The sequence below is a fragment of the Equus przewalskii genome, chromosome 14 (genome assembly GCF_037783145.1).
Source record: "Equus przewalskii isolate Varuska chromosome 14, EquPr2, whole genome shotgun sequence".
In the NCBI taxonomy this organism is placed as follows: domain Eukaryota; kingdom Metazoa; phylum Chordata; class Mammalia; order Perissodactyla; family Equidae; genus Equus; species Equus przewalskii.
In genome coordinates this window covers 69,130,687-69,152,056 of record NC_091844.1, presented here as the reverse complement: position 1 = coordinate 69,152,056, position 21,370 = coordinate 69,130,687, and the positions used below count along the sequence as shown (strand labels likewise).

Below are 21,370 nucleotides of genomic sequence, written 5' to 3'. Positions count from 1 at the left end.
GCACTGCAACCCCTCCACCCCTGCCTGTCCCTGTGCACAACAGGCCTCCCTGTGAACAACCCAGGGCCTTGTGCCCAGGGAGGGCTGACTAAGGGGTGGCGTGGTGCTGGGGCTGCTGCTGGAGAGTTCCGGGGAGGGCTGCCCCATGGTCTCACCTCTTCCTCCTGACACAGGTGCAGATGTGCGTCCAGCCTGGGCCCCAGTGCTCACTTTGCTTTTTAATCTGGTGGCGTTCTCTCAGCTCTGCCCCCACCCCACTCCCACCCTCAGACCACTCTTGGGAGAGAAGGAGCCATGTCTAGTGGGGAGTCCCCTGGCCTTTGGTCAAAGGCTGCCTGGGATGTCCCTGGCCCAGAAGGCGGGGCTGTGCCCAGGCACAGAGGCAGAGGTGGGTGGGCAAAAAGCAGAGGTAAGCGTGGCCTTGCCTTTCCCTACTTAAAACCCTCAGGAGCTGCCCACTGTCCTCTTGGTGAAGGCCAGCCTCACCTCCTTGGCTCTGCCTGTCTCTCCTGTCTCAGCTCCTGCACACACTCTGGGCTCCAGCCTCATGGAGCTTCTGTCTGTTTCCAAGTTCCAGCTCCTCTCCCAGCCTTGGGCATCCTGTCCCCTCTGCCTGCTTTGTCCTCACTGCCTCACCTTGTCCTCACCGCCTCACCCTGCTCCCTCTTGCTGGTCCCTCAGGTTTCACCTCAGTGTCACCTCCACCAGGAAGCCTTCCCCGATCGTGCCCCTCCCCGTCCAACCTGGGTGAGGGTGCTGCTTCTGTAGCTTGCATGCTTCACTGGTCCCCATCCTTATCATATCACACCGCTGTCCTACTTGTCTGCCCACAGCTCCTCCTGCCCCATCAATGTGGGCTCCTTGAGAACAGGGCTGGGGTTCCCCCCAGCCCATAGATCATAGTAAATGGTTGCTGGATGCCTGAGTGGGAAGGAGGATAGGAAGAGAACTGACAGAGGGGGAGGCTGGCGGGGCTCACAGGATCCCTGCCCACAGATAGATCTGTGAGAAGCCAACAGTATCCCCGTCATGCTGGGGCCCAGAGAGCTACGGTCTGCCCAGTTTCTAGGAGCCACCCTGGGTCTTCCAGGCTGCAGACCCCACCCCCACCCTGTGCCCAAGGAAACCAACTTGCAGGAGGGAGAGGAGAGGAGGAGGAGCCAGGAAGGCTCTGCTTGGCTGGGCCCCTCAGCCCTGGGTCCCCCTGAGCCCAGGGGTGGGGTCCTCCCTTCTGCCTCCCCAGGACCCCTGCAGGGAGAGGGCTGCGCACCCCACAAAGGCACTGTTACATTGGCAAGTCCCAGGAGAGACAGACATGGAAACCCGGGGACCCTGATCTTCAAGAAACCACAATGGCCAGTCAGGCCAGGGGCAGATGGCTACTCAGGAAAAGCCTCTTTGCCCCAACCCTGCTAGAACTTTTCCAATCCATCCTCCCCACCCTGCCCTATCCCCACCAGCCCAGAGCTGGGGTCCCCCTAAGACAGGGGCTTCCCTACCTCGGAAAGTCACTTTGGCGATCCGGTCGCCCCTGCCCCGCAGCTCTGAGACCGTCTTGAGGTGGACGAGCAGAGCCATGCTGGTGTGGAGAGCCTGGGCGCTGCCTGGCGGGAGCAGCCAGTGAAGGATCTGGCGGCTGGAGCGCAGCTCACACGCCTCCCTCCTCTGCGCCTCCTCCCCCTGCGCCCCCTCTGATGCTGCCCACAGAGACCAAGGCAACCTAGCAGAGCTGCTCCTTCCAGCGACTCACGGAGACTCGCAGCCCTGCCAGCCCCCGCCCCTCCAAATTGTCAGCCCAGCGTGTGTGTATCTGTGTGTGTGTGTGTGTTGTGCACCCAGCGTGCAGCCTGGGAGTGCAGACACAGAGTCCGAATTCATTATTCAGCAGCCGTCTGCTCCCAGATAAAGCCCTGCCCAGCTCCAGGTGCCTTCTCCCAGCTCCTGGGGCAGAGCCGCCTGCCCACCTCTCAGCGGGACTCTGCCGTGCCCTGCTAGGCAAGCTGTTCTGCCACCAGGAGTGGGCAGATGGGAGTGGGTGGGTATGAGTGGGGAAGGGGTGGCCGTGTGGCTGAGGCACCCCCTCCCACGGGGGAGAAGGAACTTCATGATCCCTGTGCACAGAAAGCTGGACTGGCCCCGGTGTTTTGGGGTGATCCATACCTCTTCCCTCACAGTCAAGTTGGCCACCAGGGCTGCAGATGCCCATGAGGCTCAGGGGGGCTGGCTGCTCTGGATGGGTCACACGTGCTGTGTGGAAATCCCAACCCAGGGTCCCCCAGCTGGAAAATCAGCATCTGCCAGACAACATCAAGGCTGCGCCTGGTGACTGGTGTCAGAAATGGGAGCCCTAAGAGAATAGGGGAATGTACTTCCACTGCCTGCTTTCGTGGAGATTGTGCCCCCAAAAGGCCTGGTCCTGACCCCCTGCTCTGGGAGGTTGGAGGTGCTGCTCGACGAGAGTTCAGGAGCCAGGCTCATGACTGGAGATGCCTGGCTGTGAAGGTCTCAGAGGCTTACATTCTACCGAGGGCAATGCTGAAGGTGCAGGCACTAACCTAGCCCTGTCCCTGGGCCCGGGGATGCAGAAGGCTAGGGGTGGTGAGATGGGCTGGAGTGGCTGCTAGGGGTCGGAGAAGGGATGTGTGTGGTAGAATTTCCAAGGGCCAAAGGAGAACTGCCTCCTCCTTTCTTCCAGCAACAGACCCCAGGAAGAGCTCATAGGGAAAGGGACCCTGGAGGCTGGCTGGCATCCCTGAACCTGGAGCCTTTTCAGGGCATCCTTGCTCTTGCTGTTTGCTCTGCACAGAATGCCCCTACCCCACCCTGACTTCTTGCCTGGACTCAGGCCAACTGGTGCCCATTCCCAGAAATGCCTCTGCGCCCAGGCTGGGTTAGGGTCCTGTCTGTGCTGCCCCCGCCCCTCCCATCTCACTCCTTCACTGGGTTGCTTCACTTCCCTCCCCTCCTCCCCATCGGGGGACCCTGAAGCACTGCACCTCGGCATCCCCGGGGCCTTGCACTGTATCGTGTGTGTAGAAGGATGCCCACTGAATGTTGACAGGACAACAGGGTGAGCCTGGGGACTTACGTGGAACAGAGTCTAAAGGTTCAAAAAGAGAAATATTAAATTTTCACAGCATGCTAACAAGAGATTACTCCCTTTGATTCTACAGCTCAAGGGACCTGCAGGATGACAAGAGCCCTCTTCCCTCCTTTGAGATGTTTCCCTGCTACTTTGCCCTATTTTTGTCTCTTTCTAATTATGTTCTATCTCTTTCTCCCTCTCTCCTTCCTCAATTCCTACTCTCTTTTCTCACTTTTATCTAGCCATGTTGCATTAAAGAATATTTTAGAATATTGTATTTATTGAATACAAGTGAATGTCTAAATTTTTTTAAAAACCAGTTCAACGTCTTGTTTTTAAGCAACTAAATTCACTAGCACGTTCCATCCATGAGGTAGTCAGGTGATGTGTGTTCGTAAGGATCGGTGGCAAGTGATAGGATGAAAACCCACCTCCTCCCTGAGCCCTCTGGAGGTTCTCTCCTGGAAGGCGTTTCATGAGGCCTCCTGTAGACCTGTGCATGTTTGGGAGCAAGCCTGTGAGCTTGCCCTGAGCAAGGCATTGAGCTTTGCTGAACCTCAGTTTCCAGAGCTATGAAACAGTAGCAATTCCATCCCGCCAACATAGCACCCCCTAGCTGAGCCAGCCCACCTTCTGAAACCTAAGCCAGATCCCACTTTTTAATTTCCACTCTCCAGACGTTTCCCATCTCAACAACCCTTAGTATAAAATTCATTCAAAGAACATGCACTAAATGCCTTCTAGTCCCAGGTGCTGGGGATTCAGGGACAAATATGATACAGTACTGGACCTCAAGCAGAAGAGACAGATGGACTAGAAGACAGGGACACAGGGTGATGGGTCCACGGGCAGAGTCAGCTGGAAGCCATGAGTGGGGGAGGGAGTGAGTCCTCGACCTCTCCTGGTGGCAGCAGTGGGGGTCCTCAGGAACAACTTCCGGAGTATGGCACACCTGAATTGACGGTGGTTCTTTAACAACTTTTCCTAATGGTTTCCTTATTGCAGCCCGGGTTCCGCATGGGGAATTTAGAAACATACAGATACGACCACATTTTGAAGGATGAGTGGAGAGTCCTTCCACCTCCTTTGCAGCCACTCATTCCTCTTCAGTTCCTTTCCCCCAGGCCTCAGTTTTCCTACTTCCTGCAACTCTGGAAGCCTACAGCTCCCCCCAATTCCACTGTTATCTGTCAGAGGAAGTCTTTTGAGAGTTCTGGTTGCAACAGCTTCCTGTGAGCTCATTAGTGTGTGTGGTCTTCACCACATGCCATTTACAGAGTCAAACTGTGAGAACGACACTTCTCATTCGACAGGGTGAAACAAGACTGCAAAGGACGAGGGTGAACTGCCCAGCGCTCTTACTGATGCCAGGACTGTGGAAGGGGAGCTGAAGGGAGCAGGTTGGGGTCCAAGTCACAAAGAGCTTGGCGCCTTGGAGGCTGTCATCACATGTTACCTCCCAATTAAGGACCTAAGGCCCTGCCCTGCCCTACACAAGGCCCAGGGCTGATGTGAAGGTCACTGGAGAAATCCTGGCGGGCGTGGGGTCACCAACCACTTACAGGAGACAGGCATTATTACAAAGAAAACCTCACCCGGAATTCCGAAGGTTTGCGCTCTGGAGCAAACACGCCAAGTCTGTGCATTGGCAGGCCCCACCGAACTGCGGAATTGGGCACCAACGTAAATCACACCCCCAGACCTTTTCACGATTTGCTTTCTGCCTCTTACTTATAAGCCACTTTTGTGGAGTATTTTCACGGGTAAGACGAGGTGAGAAGGAAGCTCTCAGGGAGAGTCAGAGATTAAAAGGAGAAAACGCCGCCCCTTGGGGATCTGGGGCGCGGCGGGCAGCACAGGGGAGGAATGGCTCCTGGGGCCCCTGCGCCGCCTCCAAAGCGAGGGCGTCCCAAGCCCGGTCACCGCGAGTCCTGCAGCGGACAGGACACTTAGGGCGCATCCAGCCGGGCCTCCCCGCCGAGTTTCCACCTCTGTCCCACATCTGAGCGTCACCACACCCCGGCCGGCGGTGAAGCTCGGAGATGAGCCCATTCCTGGATGTGAAAGCTGAACTTGGGCGGCAGCGGCGATCTGCGGGGTCCACAGCAGAGCACGCGGGGATGCGGGGCATCTTCTGGGCGCGCCCTGCCGGGGCTGCTCTAGGAAGAGGACGGCGAGCGGGGCGCGGGGCCGAGAACTCGGCGGCAGTGCGGCCCCACTGGCGTTACCAGGCGCGCGGTTGCCGGGTGACCCCGGGCTGTTTACCGTCCGGCCGAGAGCGCCCGAGCGCGGGGGCTCGCCGCACCCACCATGGCCTCTCGCAGCGCAGGCACCCTCCCGACCGAGTTCAATGCCGCCTACGTGCCCCTCGGCCTCGTGCCCGGGTAAGGCCGCCGCCCACCCGCGCCCCGCCTGAACCTGCCGGTCAGAGTCCCTGGGGGCGTCCCCCTTCCCCCTGCGCAAAACCCCTCGTCGGTGGTCGAAAGCCGCCCCCGCGCCTTCGGGGTTTGAAGGCACCCGGGCGCCAATTTTTCGCCCGGCTCTGTGGGCTTCGCGGGGTTGCACGCTCTCAGAGCAGGCAGTGGCTGAGCGCGCGCGGGGGCTGCCGATCCCCCTTCGTGGGACGTCGGTCCCTAGTAGCGCCGAGCCCACCCAGACAACAGTGGATGGGGTCCGGGTAAGCGGGAGGAGAGGCAGACACCGCGCTGGCTCGGGGCTTTGGAGACTCGCAGGCGGGAGCGAGAGTGGGAGGAGTCCCGAGATAGGAGCAGGCTCTTCCAGCCCGCAGCACCCGGCGGGGCGCCGAGGATTAGCGCGAAATAAGTATTTGTCGGTTCAAGGAGCGCAGGAGACCGGGGAGGCGGTCCCCGGGGTGGGGGGTGTCGAAGAATCTGGTGAGGCAGGATGAGCAGTAATGTGTAGTAGGGTGCACTATCCGCTGTGGTCAGTTCTCCCACTGATCTCGGTTAATCCTCCCAGAATGCTGGCTTTGAAAGCATGCCAGCCCCTAGAGCTGCCTTGCCTTCAGCGTTTTCAGACGTGGGGCCAAACCTCCCTTTCCTTTCTCTGGGTGTTTTCAAACCCCAAACATGGAAGATGCAAGTCTGACTGTTGCCTTCCATTCTTTGGCCCTTTCTCCCAAAGTGTCCGAGATTTCCACTCCCAACCTGCTCTTCTGGGGTGTACGATTGTCTTCTCTCTCCTTCAACGAGGGCATCGAGGGCGGAGGTAGATTCTAAGCAACCTGCACAGTATCAGCACATCTGTATAGAATGAATGAATGAAATTAATGTCTCGAGAATTCTGCGGGCAGGGTCTCCATGTGGGTGAAAAAAAACCTACTTGCTCTCTCCTGCAAACCCAACAGACTGCCAAAGGAGAAAAAGACCTCACAGTATATTTTGTATGAAGGTTGGATTGTTTTGAAGCTGAATAATCAAGACCTGTAATATTAAAATCATTTCTGCACACGGAAGTAGTGTGGTAACTAGGGGCTGGTGCTGTGGTTTTATTCCGGCCTCTTTGCAGACAGGACCTTTCTCTGGGCCTTGGGGAGCTCAAACACTACCTCCATTCCCATCAGACAAAGCTGATTCATCAGGTCTTCCGGAAGTCAACCCAGGTGTGTTAGGAAAGGTGACTTAGGATTTTCCTATTAATTCTTTCATTCCTTCCTTGAGTGCTTGGGATGTCCCAGGTGTTGTGTTAAGACAAACAAGTAGGGGGCTGCCTTTGAGGGGCTCCCAGTCTGGTGCAAATACAAAAGGTTTGGTTCAAAGCCATCTTTGCAGCCTTGGATAGATTCTGGGTTTTTATCATGAGGTTTGATTTTATACACTGATATGTTTTTTTCTTAAGACCCCCACTGTCTCCACTTGGCGCCTAACCCTCCCCCACGGCTCCCCCACTCTGTCCCGGGCTGTGGGGGAGGGAGCTGCATGTTTCAGAAGCAATCCCAGGATGCTTGTCTGTCAGTGCCACTTGTCGGCAGTTCCCTGGAGCTCCCTGTCCTGTGATTGATCTAGAAATTGTGATAACAAGTGAATCATAAATGAGGCTCCAAGCCCGGACGAGCGAGTTTGAACGGCTGAGCCTGTATCTGCTGCTTTCTCAGCTGGATCTTTCTGGGAGGGATATGCTCTCCTTAAAAATCCCCAACGATGAGGAATGAATTGAGTCGTCTTATGTTTCTAAATGCTACCTCATTGGCAATTTTGTTAATTTAATGAAAGAATCCAAGACTCCCCTCCACACTTGGATAATTATTATTTTTGTGTGTCTTTTAAAACGTTAATCGCAGGATTTTCAGCACAGCCAGTCTCTTCTGACACTCAAATCATCCCCTTACCATTTAGTTCAGAGAGGCAGAGAATACTGACAGTGGTAAGGACCTCCAAGATCATGTAGCCCAGCCCCCTCCCATTCCAGATGCCATCACTGAGGTCTGAGGGGAACTTGCCTGAGCCCCAGGCTGGTGATGGAAGAGCTGGGCTGGAACCAGGTTCCTGACGCCCCGTAGTATTGGCCTGAGCCCCCATGTATGAGCACTGACTGTGTGCCACTGTGCTGTGCTCTTTACAAACTTAAAAAAAAAAAAAATCTTCACAACAACCCAGATGCGAAATGAGCAGCTTGCCAAGGTCATTCAGCAAGTTGCCCAGCCATGTCTTTGTGACTTCAAAACCCCGGCTCCTCCACCCCTCCAATTGTTAGCTATTATGGTTACTTTGATCCTGCAGCGTTCAAGGCCTGATTCTAGGTACCGAGGGAAATAGAACGCTGGTCTTCAGACTAGGCAGCCAGGGTGCTCTGTCTGGTCTCTTGCTGTTCCAGGTGGCACAGCCCTCAGGCACCTTGCCACTGTCTGGCCTGTGTGCCATCCCTGCAGTGAGCAGGGAACTCTTGGGTTGGAGTTCCTGGGACTGTAAGGCTTTGTAATGAGTGAGACTGGCCTCAGTGAGACTCTGTGCCTCCTCCTTGCAGGTCAGATCTCGGTGGTATCCATCCCCTTGCTCTCTGCCTCCCATCACACCTCGCTAGGCTCTCAGTCCAGAACTTGACCTGCCATTCTGCGTTCATTCGTGCCCAACTGCTGCTGCCCCTGGGGCGCAGAGCTCCTGCCCAGAGCTCTCACCAGGAGTGAGGGTGGGGGGACTTGCGCCCCAGCGCCCCTCTCCATCTGCCTGGGACGGCAGCTGCTGAGCTGGGTCTGGGCCTCAGGGACCTTGGGACCCTAAAACCAGCGCATTCCACACCTGCCATTGTCAAGAGGGTGGTCCTACGAAGGTGGCTGTGTCCCTTTCGCCAGAATCCCAGTACAATAGACCTGCACACCCAGTGGTGCACTGGTCAATGTCTAACAACCAGCTCTCTGGAGGGAAGAAGCCTTGATCTGGAGCATTCACCCATTTTCTGTGGGATAAATGTTCCTGCCGTAGCTGACTTCAAGCTGTCAACACGGTGTCACGCGCAGAGTTGGGAAGAAATGTGCTGTGGCACATCACTGCACAGTAATTCCCCCATCCAGACATGGCAGACGTGAATAACCTCAAGAACACAGACAATAGTAAAACATAATTACAGCATTAGGTAGTGGTGCATTTTGAATATTTATCACCTTTGTTTTCCATATAATTTCTTTAATTGTAACTTTATATAATTTAATTATTAATACTGGCTCGTTTAACAATGGGCTCACAAAAATCCTCAAGATTTAGTAATCGGCTCTCTTGAGCCAGTATGAGCCAGTCCCAGCTGCCTCGTACACACCACCATCTGCTCCTGCTGGCTTCTTCAGGCCTGAGACCTCACGTCTCAGGGTGAGAGCCATGTGGGCCAGGCGAGGGGAAAGGAGGATCTGGCCGTTGCATTTCCGGAGCCCCTTCCGTTTCAGCCCAGGCCCTGTCACTGGAGGTGCCGCCCCGAAGACAGGCCAGGGCATCTGGGGCACGAAACAAAGGCCACCTGCCCCGGAGGAAGTAGGAGACCCCGTGTGCCCAGATAGGTAATGATGCCTCACGCACGCACCACCCCTGAGGAATTCAGGGGCCTTCCTAGGAAGAGGGGGTCAGGGGCCCCTGGAGACCTGGGCTTTGTAACAGGGACCCTCCTTCTCTCCAGAAGAATCACCAGCCCTTAAAAATGTGCCTTCATTTGTCAGTTCAATTCAACAAATATTTGCAGAGCGTCTACTGAGCGCCAGGAATGCCAGGGATGCAAATAGGAGTAGAATTCAGCCCTCTCTCCCTGCAGAGCTTATAATTCAGGAGGAAAGACTATGCTAAAGGCCCGGAGAACTACAGCACAGCCGAGGGTGACTGGAGACGTGAGGACACACAGAGTGAAGGCAGTTCAGTGGAGGGGACAGGCATAGTCTATGGGTGGGTCAGAAGAGGCTCCAGAAAAGGGGTACTTGAGACGTACCTTGAAGGATGGGTAAGATCACAGTGGGAGGAGAGAGGTGGGTTCCGGATGGAGGGGACGGCCTGAGGAGAGGCTTAGGGTGCAGGTACTGGCAGCTTATGCTTCCAAAGCAGCAAGTGGCCTGTTTGGCTGGAGTGGAAAAGCTGCGACCTGGAAGTAGATGATAAGACTAGAAAGACCTCTCACTGGGCCCATGTCAAACGGGGCCTTGAGTGCCTGGCCCGGTTCGTTCTTAATTTCACAGGCAATGGGGAGCCCTTGAAAGTTTTTGCCCAGGGGAAGGGTCTGATCAGAACCGTACGCAGCAGAAAGTGTTGTGGAGAAGAGGGTGCCTGTGGAATGAGGACACGTTGAATAGTAACAAGTTAATTAGTTAATAAGGCTGCTCATGGGATCCCGGATGGCTCATGGTAATTAATTTTAATGTTAGCTATGGGGCCAACCATTGCTATTAAGAGGCAGGGAGGGACGGCTCGCTGTACGCACTGGAACCACAATGGACTTCAGCATGCACACGGGATCGTCACCGAGGGACCAGCTCAGCACAGTCTCCTGGCTTGTGTGATATGCTGGTGGGCGAGTGGCAGGGACAGGTGAAAGGGTCAAGGAGGAGGGGTGGCAGTGCCATAGGGACTATTTGGTGCCCGGTTATGAAACCTGCCACTCCCCTCTGTTCTCTGCAGCTTCGCCCGCCACACAAACAACACAAATGGGCCTCGGGAAGGCTCTTCTATGGAACTGCATGGGGTCATGCCCAAGACACACAAATGCAACTGCATACAACAGACAGACTGAGCCAGCCATGGCCTCCCCGCTGAGTGCTAACTAAGTGAACCTGTGCACGTGCGAGCATCACACAGACCCTCCCTGAGCAGCAAGTTCTGAACGGAATCCGGAATCCAAGACCGAGTTTAGGATTGCGGAGGAGAGGTCTATTCTATTGGGATGCAAATATCTCGGCATTCAAAGAAGGCGGAAAAGCAGGGAGCAGAGGAGGAGTATGGCAGAGAGCCTGGGGGTGGCAAAGAGAAGAGTCACAGGAACACGTCATGTTTCTATAGCTCCTTTCTTCCAAGGAGCCCAAACGCCCTTGTGGGTGGGATGCTTTATGCCAACACGCACTCTGCACATCAGAGCTTTGCCCCTTTTAAAACAGCGTTCCGGGGCCTGGTGCCCCTGGGTTTCTGGACTTCTGCCTCTTCCAGTGAACGTTTATTAAGCGCTTGTCACGTGTCAGGTGCTGTGTAGGTGCTGAGGATAAAGGAGAACACAGATTAGCAGAAGAGATGAACTAATGTGGATCTGAGTGTGGATGAAGGATGACAATCCTGATGTGAAGGGGAAATACTCGGTAGAGGGTGTGCCATCCGGAAAGGTGGCGCAGAGCCCTGGCTCTGCGAGGGAGCAGGAAATGCCCCGAGGGGCAGGAGGAGATAGGCATCCCAGGTGGAGGGAAGGTCTGTGAGGCCTTGGAGGCTTGGAGAGCATGTGGGGTCCCAGAGATGTAACATTTTCGGGCATAGAGCGCCTGTGGGGGTGAGAAGAGAGAGGTGAGCCATGGTGATCTGACCTGTGTTCGTGAAAGATCGCTTTGGCGTCAGTGTGGACAACAGGCTGGAGGGGGTGAAACTTGGTCTAGGAAACTAGGTAGGAGATTTGAGACTGTTCAGGGGAGTGAAGAGGCAGGCTTGTGGCAGTGGGACGGAGGAGGGTGGCGGGAAAATGGTGAAGCAGGGAGCAAAAGCAGGACTTTAGGAAAGGCTAGGTGTGGAGGGTGGGAGGGTGGTTCCCGGATTCGGGTGGATTCTGGTGGGTGGCGTGGCGTTAACCAGGAAGGGAGGAGTAGCAGGCCAGTTTCGGTCGTGCTGCGTCTGGCACCCATGGGCAAGCCCTGCGTGGACAGCCGGGTGTGTGGATCTGTAGCTGGGAGAAGGGTTGGGGCTGGAGACACAGATCTGGGTGTCCTTGGTGTTGGAAGTCTAACATGGGCGCCGTCTCCCAAGGGAGAGGGTCCCTGAAAAGAGGACCCTGAAGGCAACACCAGCACCTAGAAGGTGAGCAGGGGAAGAGAGCCAGACTCCAGTCTATCCCCCTCCACACTGAGGTTTTCCTCAAAGCCTCACCCAAGGGATACTCTGCATGGAGCTCCACCGATGCTCCCTCCCCCGTGGGAATGGGCCGTCCCTCCATGTGTTTAATAGCGTCAGAGCCTTGACCACCAGCACAGCCCCGCTCCCACAGCCCGTGACTCGATGAATACTGAGTGAGGGGCTAGGCTCGAGGAAGGAGGGTTGAGCTGTGCGGCCCTTTGAGTTCCCAACACCTAGCATTGTGCCAGCACGCAGTAGGTTCCAATAAAGTAACTCTTAAGGCCATCTGATTCTCTTTTTTAAAAAAAATGATACAAAGAAGAAAGCAACAAACCACCCCAAATCTAGACACCTAGAATTAAGCAGGATTGGCATTTGGTGAACTTCATTCTGGGTTTCTCTTTATGTGTATATTCAGAGAAAAGACTAGATGGATGGGTGGATGAATGGATGGTGAGAAAGGTAGACGAAGCAATTTTATAAAAATATGTTCATACTATAGTTGCTGTTTCAAAATGGAAAACATGAAATTTAATCTTATTAGAACCTAACTGAAGAGAAACACACAGAAGTGAAATGGAAGAATACCTAGACTTTACATAAATGTGAACTCATTTTACATATTTAGATATTAGTTCCTAAAAGAACCCTCTGAAGATCTAGAGAGGGAGAGAGAGAGGATAAAAACCATTGAAGAGTTAGAGTCATTATATGTGGGGTTTTTTAAAAATAAATGTTTCAATTTTAAATGTCATGGGTTGACTCTGCTTTAGAAATTCTTAGTAAGTGACTCCCATCTCCCCTCCGCCCGCTCCTCAATTTTTGTTGCTTAAATTATTTTTACTTGGACAGGTTTTATAACATTTACATTCTATTCTCCAACCAGCCTTCACCTAGTTGCTATTCCTAGTTCTGCCCTTAAGTAGATTTGAACCTAACCACCAGTCATTCCAACAGAGTTTCTACGTTACTGAGTATTTTTTTCTGTTGACTCCTCCCAGTTGGCAGGATTTTGTCACTGAAAAGCCTATGGGTTCTTTATTTCCAGAGTTCTTTCATGCCAAAAAGGACCAGCAGCTGCCTTTATACTGAATGACCAGTTTTTTTGGCTTTTTTAAAGAGAATTCTTTCTTTTTCCTCCCCAAAGCCACAGTACATAGTTGTAATTCTAGTTGGAAGTACTTCTGGTTCTTCTATGTGAGCTCTGCCACAGCATGGCTACTGACGGATGGTGTGGTTCAGTGCCAAGGAATCGAACCCGGGCTGCTGAAGCAGACTGCCCCGAACTTAAACCACTAGGCCGTCAGGGCTGGCTCTCATTGGCCAGTTTGCTATTGTTGGGTCATGCTCTTTTCCCTACAGAATCTCGTCGACAAGCTTTCTTTAGTTTTCATTCTGTCACCGTGTTATCTTTTTGTTGGAGTTTGGCAGCACCTGATGACCAGCACCACTTTCATTCCCTACGTTCTGAACCACTTGAGAAGTCAGATAAAAGAGTGAAGGCTGATATAGGAGAGCGGGGCTGACGCTGAACTGCAGGATGAGATGGCAGGGCTGGAGGGGGCAGGCTTTCTTCCTGAAGGACAGCGTGTGTCCACCCAAAACAGGGCATGGAGGAGCAGTGTGGGCTTCCTCGCTTCCAAGGAAAAGGGGGAGGGAGTGGTGGGCTTCAGCAAGCCCCATTTTTTCCCTTCAACACACCAGGCAGATGTTCCTCCACCTCCAACGTGGAAGGGCGGGTGGGAGATGGAGACACTTCCGCGGGGAGCTCCCTCCACAAGGAAGGACTCACTGGCGTGAAGGAAGGAGCATCTGCCTACCGCTTGTCTTTGACTTCTTGATCATTGAGTTATGTTTTGATTGGTTTTCAGACATAACACAAAGAACTCTCAGGAGCTCTGCTTCTACTTGTCAGGTTGTGTTTCTTCCAAATCAGTTTCTTCATCAGTGTGAGTGTTACAGAGAGGTGGTGTGAGCCAAGGACATTGGATTTGGCAATTGGATGATCTTAGGTGACGTTAATGAAAAAGTACAGGTTCACATTTAAGTGGTGGGTCAGAGGTCAGACTGAGGGAGGTCAAGGCAAGAATAGGAGAGGAAGAAATAAAAGCAGAAGGTAGAGTGTTCCTTAGAGATGTGATGTGGCCACCAGCAAGGAACACAGGAGGGGCCAGCAGAAGGGCAGAGGCAGGTGGGAGAGGGTTAGGACCCCCAGGGTCATGGGATCAATGGCAGAGAGAAGCCAAGGGACAAGAGAGAGGAGGCTGGAGGAAGGTTGGAGTCCAGTGGAGGGTTTCCCCTCCTCGGCCTGCTCGGGCCTGGGCAACCTCCAATGCTGCAGGATTCCTGGAAGGTGGAGCTGCTGAGGGGGGTAGGACAGGAGCCAGGAAGGACTATATTTTGCCTACATTGGGAAACAATTGGAAGGCCTATCAGTCATCCCCATGCTGAATTTTCTTGCCTTTCACCTGAAGATTAAAGAAGGAAATCACGCACGGCCATCTAATTCTAGTCCAACACCCATTCTATGGGGAGGACATTGAGGCCTGAAGCAGCCCTCAGAGCTAATTACTGAAGCACTGACTTCAAAGACCTCAGTGTTCTTTAGCCTCCCATGGAGGACAAGCTCCTAAAATGGAGAAGCCCACGGGTTGCAATGACCTGGCAGGCTCCCTGGCTTCATGGAGCTTCGATGTGTGGTAAGGGAACTCAGCTGAGGGCAAGAATCACGGTGGGTGGTCTCAGGAGATGTATTGGCGATCCTGGGAGCATGGCCACTGGTCTTTGGGGGTTTGTGTGTGTAGGTCCAACCGTAAGCGTCACTGGTACTGTAAGCACGTCAGCCACTCATCTTCTCGTTTGTTCGATAAACATTTCCTACCTACCTACCATGTGCCAGACCCAGTACTGAGAACAGCGGGCCCAAAGATAAGTAAAACGTGATCCAGCTCTGTCCTCAAGAAACTCCCAGTCTAGCAGAGGAGGCAAAGATGGAAGCGGACAATAGCACCGAGTGAGATATGGCTGGTGGAAGGGTTTTGGGGTGCAATGGGAACAGAGTGCGGGACACATCCGGCCTTAGAAGAGGTGGTGAGGAAGGCTTCTTCAAAGAAGTGATATTTAGGCAAGTCTGAAAGGACCAGTTAGTGCTGGGAGGCAAGGAGCAGAGGTGGTAGAGGACAGACCTGGCATTCCCGCTGACAGGAGGCACAGGGCAAGAACCCAGAGGAGAAGGAGAGGAAGAAAGCGGGGAGGGAGGAGAAAGAGCAGTCACAGTAGAGAACTGCAAATGGCTCTTCACGCCCAGGGTGTAGGGTTGATGGTGGGGCTGGAGAGGGAGGCAGGGGTCAGATCACAGATGGCCCTGAAGGCCGTGCTGAGGATTTGACTTGAGAAAGTTCCATCTGGTTGAAGTACGGAAAGTGGGTTGGAGGTGCCGTGCAGTTAGGAGAACAGAGAGGCTGCTGCTGCCATGGTCCAGGCTGCAGGTGACGTGGCTAGAGCTCAGCTGGTGGAGATGGAGCTGCAGGGCGCGGTGACTGCATGGATGTGAGGGGTGAAGCTGAGGGAGATGGATGACCACGATTCTGACTTGGACATCTGGGGAGTGGCCTTCATTGAGATGGACTAGACTGCTGGGGATGGAGAGGGTGGGAGACAATGCCCGGGGGACATCCATGGGCGATGTCTAGTGTGCAACTTTTTACGGGAGTCTGAAGCTGGAGGGAACTTCTGGGCTGGAGATGCAGACCAGGGGTCATCTGCACACAGGTAAAGGTTAAGGCCATGGCCTGGATGCCATCACCTAGGAAGACTGTGTGGGCCCAGGACAGACCCCAAAGGAAATGGGCAGAAGAGGAGCATCATGAGAAGGAGCCTGAGAAGGAATGAGATGTAGGTGAAAATCAACAGAAATGAGAGAACAGTGTGATAAATACTAAGAGCTGTGTTTCGAGAAGAGAGGGCAACAATGCCCAGTGCTGCAGGAAGGCCACTGATGACCTCATCAAAAGCGATTTCAGTGGCATCATGGGGGCAGGGCTGGGTGTCAGAGGGTGAGGAGCGACGGGGAAGCCCTCAGGCAGGCGTGCTGACCGGAAAAGCTTTGATCTTTGTTGTGGGCCCAGAGTCTGACGCTTACCCTCTCTGATGTCCATGACTCTCCTCTCACTTTGCCAAGACAAGTCTGGCTCTCTGTGTGAGCCTCACTTAACCAGGGTTCTTGAGTGCACTGTGTCTGCTTGTCCTATGTCCCCAGGAGTCTCTGCTCGCCAGTCTCCTGTCCCTCTCACTGGCCTTCTTGGTCGCAGAGGGTCCTTTTAAAGCTCTCGGAGCTCCTGAAGCCTGGTGGAGCTCTGCAGGCCGGCTGAGTGGCGTCTTGTGAGGTCGTCATCATTCTAGGAGTGACGCTGCAGCATCTGAACCCAGGCCTCGGCCATAATACATCCGACACTCGTCACATTTCAATGCTGGGCCCCCACCAACTTCTTCTCATATTCTCTCTGCCCTTTAATGAGATAACTGCAGAATGTCAGAGCTGGAGGCCCCTGCATCGTCTGGCTGATCCCTGAGTAAACAGAGGGCCATCGAGGGAGAGTGGTTTGCCTGTAGCCTTGCTGAGGGGTCAGGACTGGAACCCAGGTGTTCTGGCCCCTGTGTAAGCCTCTGGTCTGCAGAGATGACCATCCTAGAGGTTCGGGGAAGGAAGAGGCCCAGAGTCTCCTTGACTTGTCCTTCCTCAGAGACCCGAGGTGGGCAGTGCACCTTAGGAAGCCTCTCGAGGCCCAGAGGAGGCGAGTGGGGCCCACCAACTTCACCCCCAGTGAGCCCTTCACTGATCTCTCCCTCCCTTGCCCCACTGCTATCACAGGTACCAAGGCCATGTTCCCAGTGTGGCCTTCTCCCTCGGCTCCCCCTATAGCGCCACCACCCTCAAGTACTTCCAGGACCACCGCAACGCAGCCCTGGAGAAGAGCTACACTCCCTTCAGCAAAGGCGGTCACTTTCCGACCATCTTCTCCCCAAACCCCAGCTTCGTGCTGAGTAACTGCTCCCACACCCGGGACCACTGGCTGCGCGCCCCCAGCTACACCCGCTTCAACCTGGACAGTGACCGCTCCTCTGAACTCAAGTGGTTCTACCAGGTGGGCTGCCCCAGGCTGGCTGCCGCCGTCCCTCCCTGCCTGCACCCCACCCCCCTTCCCTCTGTCCAGTAGCCTCCTGGCCCTGTGGATCCTCGCTTACCTCCTACCTGAGAAAAAGGCCCAAGGTTCACCCATAGGATGAATCACACGTGTGCAAAGGGCCCACGAGGCATCCTCCCAGCTCCAGGCCCAAGTCCACTCTCAGCTGTACTTGCCCACCAGGACCTGGGGCCCACCTGACACCTCCCTGCTCCATGGGCCCTCTGAGGACGTGCCAAGTCAACCCCAGCCCCAGCCTGGAGCCTAACTGCCCTCAGGGGGAGAGAGGCAGATGGAGGGGACCTGCCCACACCCTGTTGTTCTTGTCCTGCACCTCTGGCTCTTAAAGCCCCCATGGATCTGGTTCGGAAACCTCCCAGTGGGCCCCACAGGCACTCACTCACCTTAGCGGGGGCCCGAGCTCTTTCTCTGCTGCGTTCCTGGAAATCTCACTCTCTCCCTCACTTCTCTTACCAACATCCCTCCCAGCCTGATTTCAAGGACACAGGTGCCTCCTGGTCCTCAGGGTGGAGAACTGTATGAAAAGGCAGGCTCCCCTGGGAAAGGACCAGATTGATGCTGTCAGACTCCGAGGGGCTTTGGGGCAGTGTCAGTGGGCCTGGGAAGGCCTTTGCCCTCCACCTTGGCTCTACCCAGAGCATGCCCTGTCCAGGAGGGAGGCAAAGGGAGAAACAAACCCATGTGGAGCTTACCTGGGCCACCTGCTAAGCTGGGCTGCACATCCCTCACCTCTGCTGGTCTCTGGTCTTATTTACTCTCCATAGAAAAGCTAGTGTGGTGCTTGTCAGTATCCCCATGAGACAGACAAGGAGCTGAGGTTCTGAGAGGACACCTGACTAGGGACTCCTCCAGGGGCATTAGGGGAGACGGCCCCCACCCCCAGCCCAGGTACAGCCAGGCAGGAACTGCAGGTGCCTGAGGTCACTCCTGCACCCTGAGAACTTGTCATCTCTTCCTTGGTGGAGCTGTAGATGGCGCAGCAGCATCGGAAGTACTATCGAGACAAGACAGGCATGGTACCCCGGGTCCCCTACTTCGTGCTGCCTGTGAGGGAGTGGGAACGGTACCCCCTCCCCACCGACCTGTGAGTGCCTGCCCTCCCTTCATCCACACATTCAGCAAACACACGAACATGGGGCACCTGCTCTCAACCAGGCAGACAGACATTTGGACTGAGAAATGAGTTGCCAGAGTTATAGAGCAAGGGCGTCAGGGCCTCAGGAGGGATGCCGGGAACCTGAGCGAGGGTGGAATCTGGAAGAGCATTTTCCTAGCCAGATGCACTGGGAGTTTGGGAGCAAAACCCACAATCTTTATTGGCCTGAATCTGCAGACTTCCCCTGCAATGGCAGCCTTGCAGCTGCATGCATCTAAACGTGAGCATGACCACTTCCAGCAGCGGGGAGCTGCTGCCCTCTGGTGGTCCTGGAGGGCACTACACAAAGCCGGGAATCGGCCCTCCCAGCCCAGTGCAGACTGGGAAAGTGTTCTCCTAGGGACTTAAAAATATCTTTCAAAGTCCAACTGTCCATCTAACAAAATATGACAGTTCCTCCCTGCCTGCCCCTTGCTGCTTTTATCCAGGAGAGCTTCTTTTCCCAGGGAAGGCCAGCTCTGCCCTGTGAGATAATCCGGGCATGCAGTTTCCTTGCTCTCCCTCCTGGCGTCCAGGCCGGGAGATCAGAAGTCTGTATTGCCAAGGTGTCTGTGGGGGTGTCAGGAGGTCAGTGAACAGGTCTTGGGTGTCCAACTCCATGCTGACCCATTGCTTGCCTCCAGAGTCCTGAGCCTTGCCATCATCATTATTGATAAAGCAGCAACCCTTTCCACAGAGTTTAATGGTTTTTAAAGAAACGGGTTTAACTGCCTCTATAGGCTCCTCTCTGTGAGACAGACGAGCCCGTTTTATAATCTGGGAAACTGAGGCTCAGCGATGGCCTCAGGAACTTGTGCTGGGTGGCAAGTCTGGTTGGAGTAGAACCTGGAGGGAACCAAAGTCTCCCAACCCCAGCTCCGGGACTCTGGGCTGGCCATCTCCACCCCTTGGGCTGGCTCAGAGCCATTCTGTCCTTGAGGACAGTGTGAGGCCTCTCTGGGGACAGGTCTCCTCTTGAGACTGCTCCAGGCAGCATCTGCGTCTCCCACAGCTGCAGGGTGCCCAGGACACCCCACCTCCGTTCTTCTTCCAAACCGCCCGGCAGCCTGCACTGCAGCTGATGGCTTCATGCCCAGCACAAAGGGCCAACAGTTGATTGGGAGTAAGATGGTCAGTGCCTGCACTCAGCCATTCCCCTGATCACTTCTGTGGCCTGAGGCAAGTCCCTGCTGTTCCCTGAGCTCCAGTGACATCATCACCATCAGCATCATCACCATCTTCACGATCACTATCACTGTCATCAGCATCACCACCATCGCCATTTCTTATCACATTTGTTGAGTGTTTGCCCCTTATCCAGCATTATATTAAGAGCTTTATATGCATGGCCTCATTTACTCCTCAAAACAAAGCTAAGAGGGAGGTCCACATTAGTCCATTTTACACGGGAGCTTGGCCAGAGTCCATCCCAGGTCTGTCTGACACCCGCGTCCTCACTCTGAGCCACTGTCCTGTGGTGCAAATAGAAGTCATTCTGATCTCAAATGCAGGGTGACTTATCAGATGTTGGGCTGCTGGGCAGCTAGCAGGGTCAGTGTCCACACAGGCAGGGGAACGGGCCTGTGGAGCTGAGGTGGTGGTTTTTCGCCCTCCCGCCCCGGCACACTGCCTAACAATGGCTCCATCCTCACCCCCAGGCCTCCTCTGACCCCGAAGAAGAAGTGGCACCTTTTAAGAGTCTCCCCTGACAACCTGAAGACCTACCAGACGTTCCCATCCGGGAAGAGGGTCTCCCCACAGGAGCGGCAGAAGAGAGACTGCTACTTTGAGTTCAGAGCGTGATGCCAGGGAGCCACTGGGCCTGACCGGGTTGGCTTTTGGAATAAAATCTTTAGCCATGACCATCCCCCATTCCTCTGCTCTGAGCCCCAGGAGTATTTGGCACAGCAGGACAGCTCTTGAGGGTCACAGAGCACTGTGTCTTAAGAGCTGTGGAAAGCTCAGTGCAAAGGGTTCAATGCAGGAAAAAGCATGCCCAGTGACCTCCAAGGGGGAGGCGGGTAGAACCGAGGACTGAGTCTTGGTGGCAGGTTGCTCATGTACAGAGGTACTTCCCATCTGCTCCCACTGGTCCCATTCTCATTCTGAGAATGAGGATGAAGTCACCCCAGAACAACTGCACTGGGTGTCAGATGCAAAGGAATTCCTGTGTGAGGCCTGCCCCAGCATCATTTTGTCGACACGGTGACCTGTGAGGGAGGTGGCGTTATCCCCACTTTACTGATAAAGACACTGAGGCTCAGAGAGGTTGAGAAAGTTGCCCAAGTTCACGTAGCTTAAGTGACACAGCCAGGATTTGAGTCCAGGTCTTTCTGACTCTCAAGCCCTTTTCACTACACATCCTGCTTGTGGTCCACGTGGAGGCGGAGGGGCAGGGATGACGCAGCCCTTGGATTCCAGAGGACGCTGTAGAGCTTGAGAGAAGAAACTCTGTAAAGCAGCCGTGTTCTGCATTCTGCCCAGACTGGCATGGACAGGCTGATTTGGCATCTACCCCCGGGACTGTTTCTAGAAGGGGACGGGAGAGAGTGACCTAGAACTAAGCCACTCTTCAAGGAACCTCTGTTTCAGGAGCCTCTAGGCCAGAAGTGGACCCCGCGAAAGGGTTCCCAGGTCACAGGCCTGAGGTGGCCTGAGAGGTCCAGGGTCTGGAGGGTCTGCTCTCACCAGGCTGCTGCTTCCTATCTCATGGGAGGCCACCTGCCTGCAGGGGACAGGCTGTGGGTGACAGCCCCTCAGTATACAGGAACTGCGATGGGGACCTCAGGCCAGGTGTGTATCCACACCACACCACAGGAGTTCTCCAACATTCCAGCACCTCCTGGATTTGATCAAGGGACTCTGTCAATCAACAGGGCCTTTATTCCCCCCCAATGGGTGAGTCTGGACCTAAAGGCAAGGCGACTACTGTAGGTTCAAGTACACGAGAGGGTGAAACAGCCCTTCCCTTGGGAGCCAGTGTTTAGACACCTCCCCCGAGGACAGTGTAAACAAGAAAAACCGTGTGCCCCTCAGATAGGCATCTGACAGCTCTCAGAGACCCCTGTAAGGGGCTGTTCCTGTGTCCCAGAGTCCCTGAGCAGCTGGGCCCTAAACGGTCCCTGTGGTGGCCAAATTCATTCCAGGACTTGGCTGAATGGCAAAGCAAATAAACTGATTGCTGTTCACACGCTGTTGCATCCCAAGGGCCCACGGGTGTCAAGTGGGGCCAAGATGTCCTCTCCCTCAATGAGGACTGGGAAGCCGGGCGCCAACTGGAATGACTACTACATGCACATCTCTGTACAGCCTGCACCGGGAGATGCAAGGAGAGATGCTGGGGTGGGGGGCGCTCCAGCAAAGGGAGGGAAGGATGCGTATTTTCTTGGTGAACTGCATCCCATTTGGCCTGGTCCCTGCTGTGACATGGGGT

The 21,370-nt window shown here is 54.7% G+C and overlaps 2 protein-coding genes across 14 annotated transcripts in view; one reads left to right on the top strand and one right to left on the bottom strand.

Annotated features, from left to right (window-relative positions):
* The window catches only part of OTOF (otoferlin), a 99,162-nt gene extending 97,193 nt beyond the window's left edge, over positions 1-1,969 (bottom strand). For 7 of the 12 annotated variants that reach the window (XM_070573067.1, XM_070573072.1, XM_070573068.1 and 4 more), the window contains exon 1: positions 1,500-1,758. In XM_070573067.1, coding sequence (XP_070429168.1) covers positions 1,500-1,578 — 79 coding nt within the window. In that variant the 5' untranslated portion in view covers positions 1,579-1,758. Of the gene's footprint in view, positions 1-1,499 lie in introns of all 12 variants that reach the window. The other 5 variants (XM_070573069.1, XM_070573075.1, XM_070573071.1 and 2 more) reach the window with 2 other exon arrangements.
* A 3,348-nt stretch (positions 1,970-5,317) lies between these two features.
* Positions 5,318-19,799, top strand: CIMIP2C (ciliary microtubule inner protein 2C). 2 transcript variants are annotated; one of them, XM_008513044.2, is made up of 4 exons: positions 5,318-5,469; positions 16,469-16,742; positions 17,774-17,886; positions 19,596-19,799. In XM_008513044.2, exons 1-4 carry the CDS (start codon positions 5,396-5,398, stop codon positions 19,738-19,740), a joined length of 606 nt encoding a protein of 201 aa, XP_008511266.1. In that variant the 5' UTR covers positions 5,318-5,395; the 3' UTR covers positions 19,741-19,799. The 2 variants fall into 2 exon arrangements, with proteins under 2 accessions (XP_008511266.1, XP_008511267.1); XM_008513045.2 differs by having other exon boundaries at positions 5,321-5,469; positions 16,520-16,742.
* The last annotated feature ends 1,571 nt before the right edge of the window (positions 19,800-21,370 follow it).

What these genes read in the sequence shown, in the direction of transcription:
- CIMIP2C (XM_008513044.2), top strand. Translation starts at nt 5,396, where the DNA reads ATGGCCTCTCGCAGCGCAGGCACCCTCCCGACCGAGTTCAATGCCGCC. An exon ending in AACTCAAGTGGTTCTACCAG is followed by an intron (nt 16,743 to 17,773) that starts GTGGGCTGCCCC and finishes GTGGAGCTGTAG; the next exon opens with ATGGCGCAGCAGCATCGGAA. An exon ending in TACCCCCTCCCCACCGACCT is followed by an intron (nt 17,887 to 19,595) that starts GTGAGTGCCTGC and finishes CCTCACCCCCAG; the next exon opens with GCCTCCTCTGACCCCGAAGA.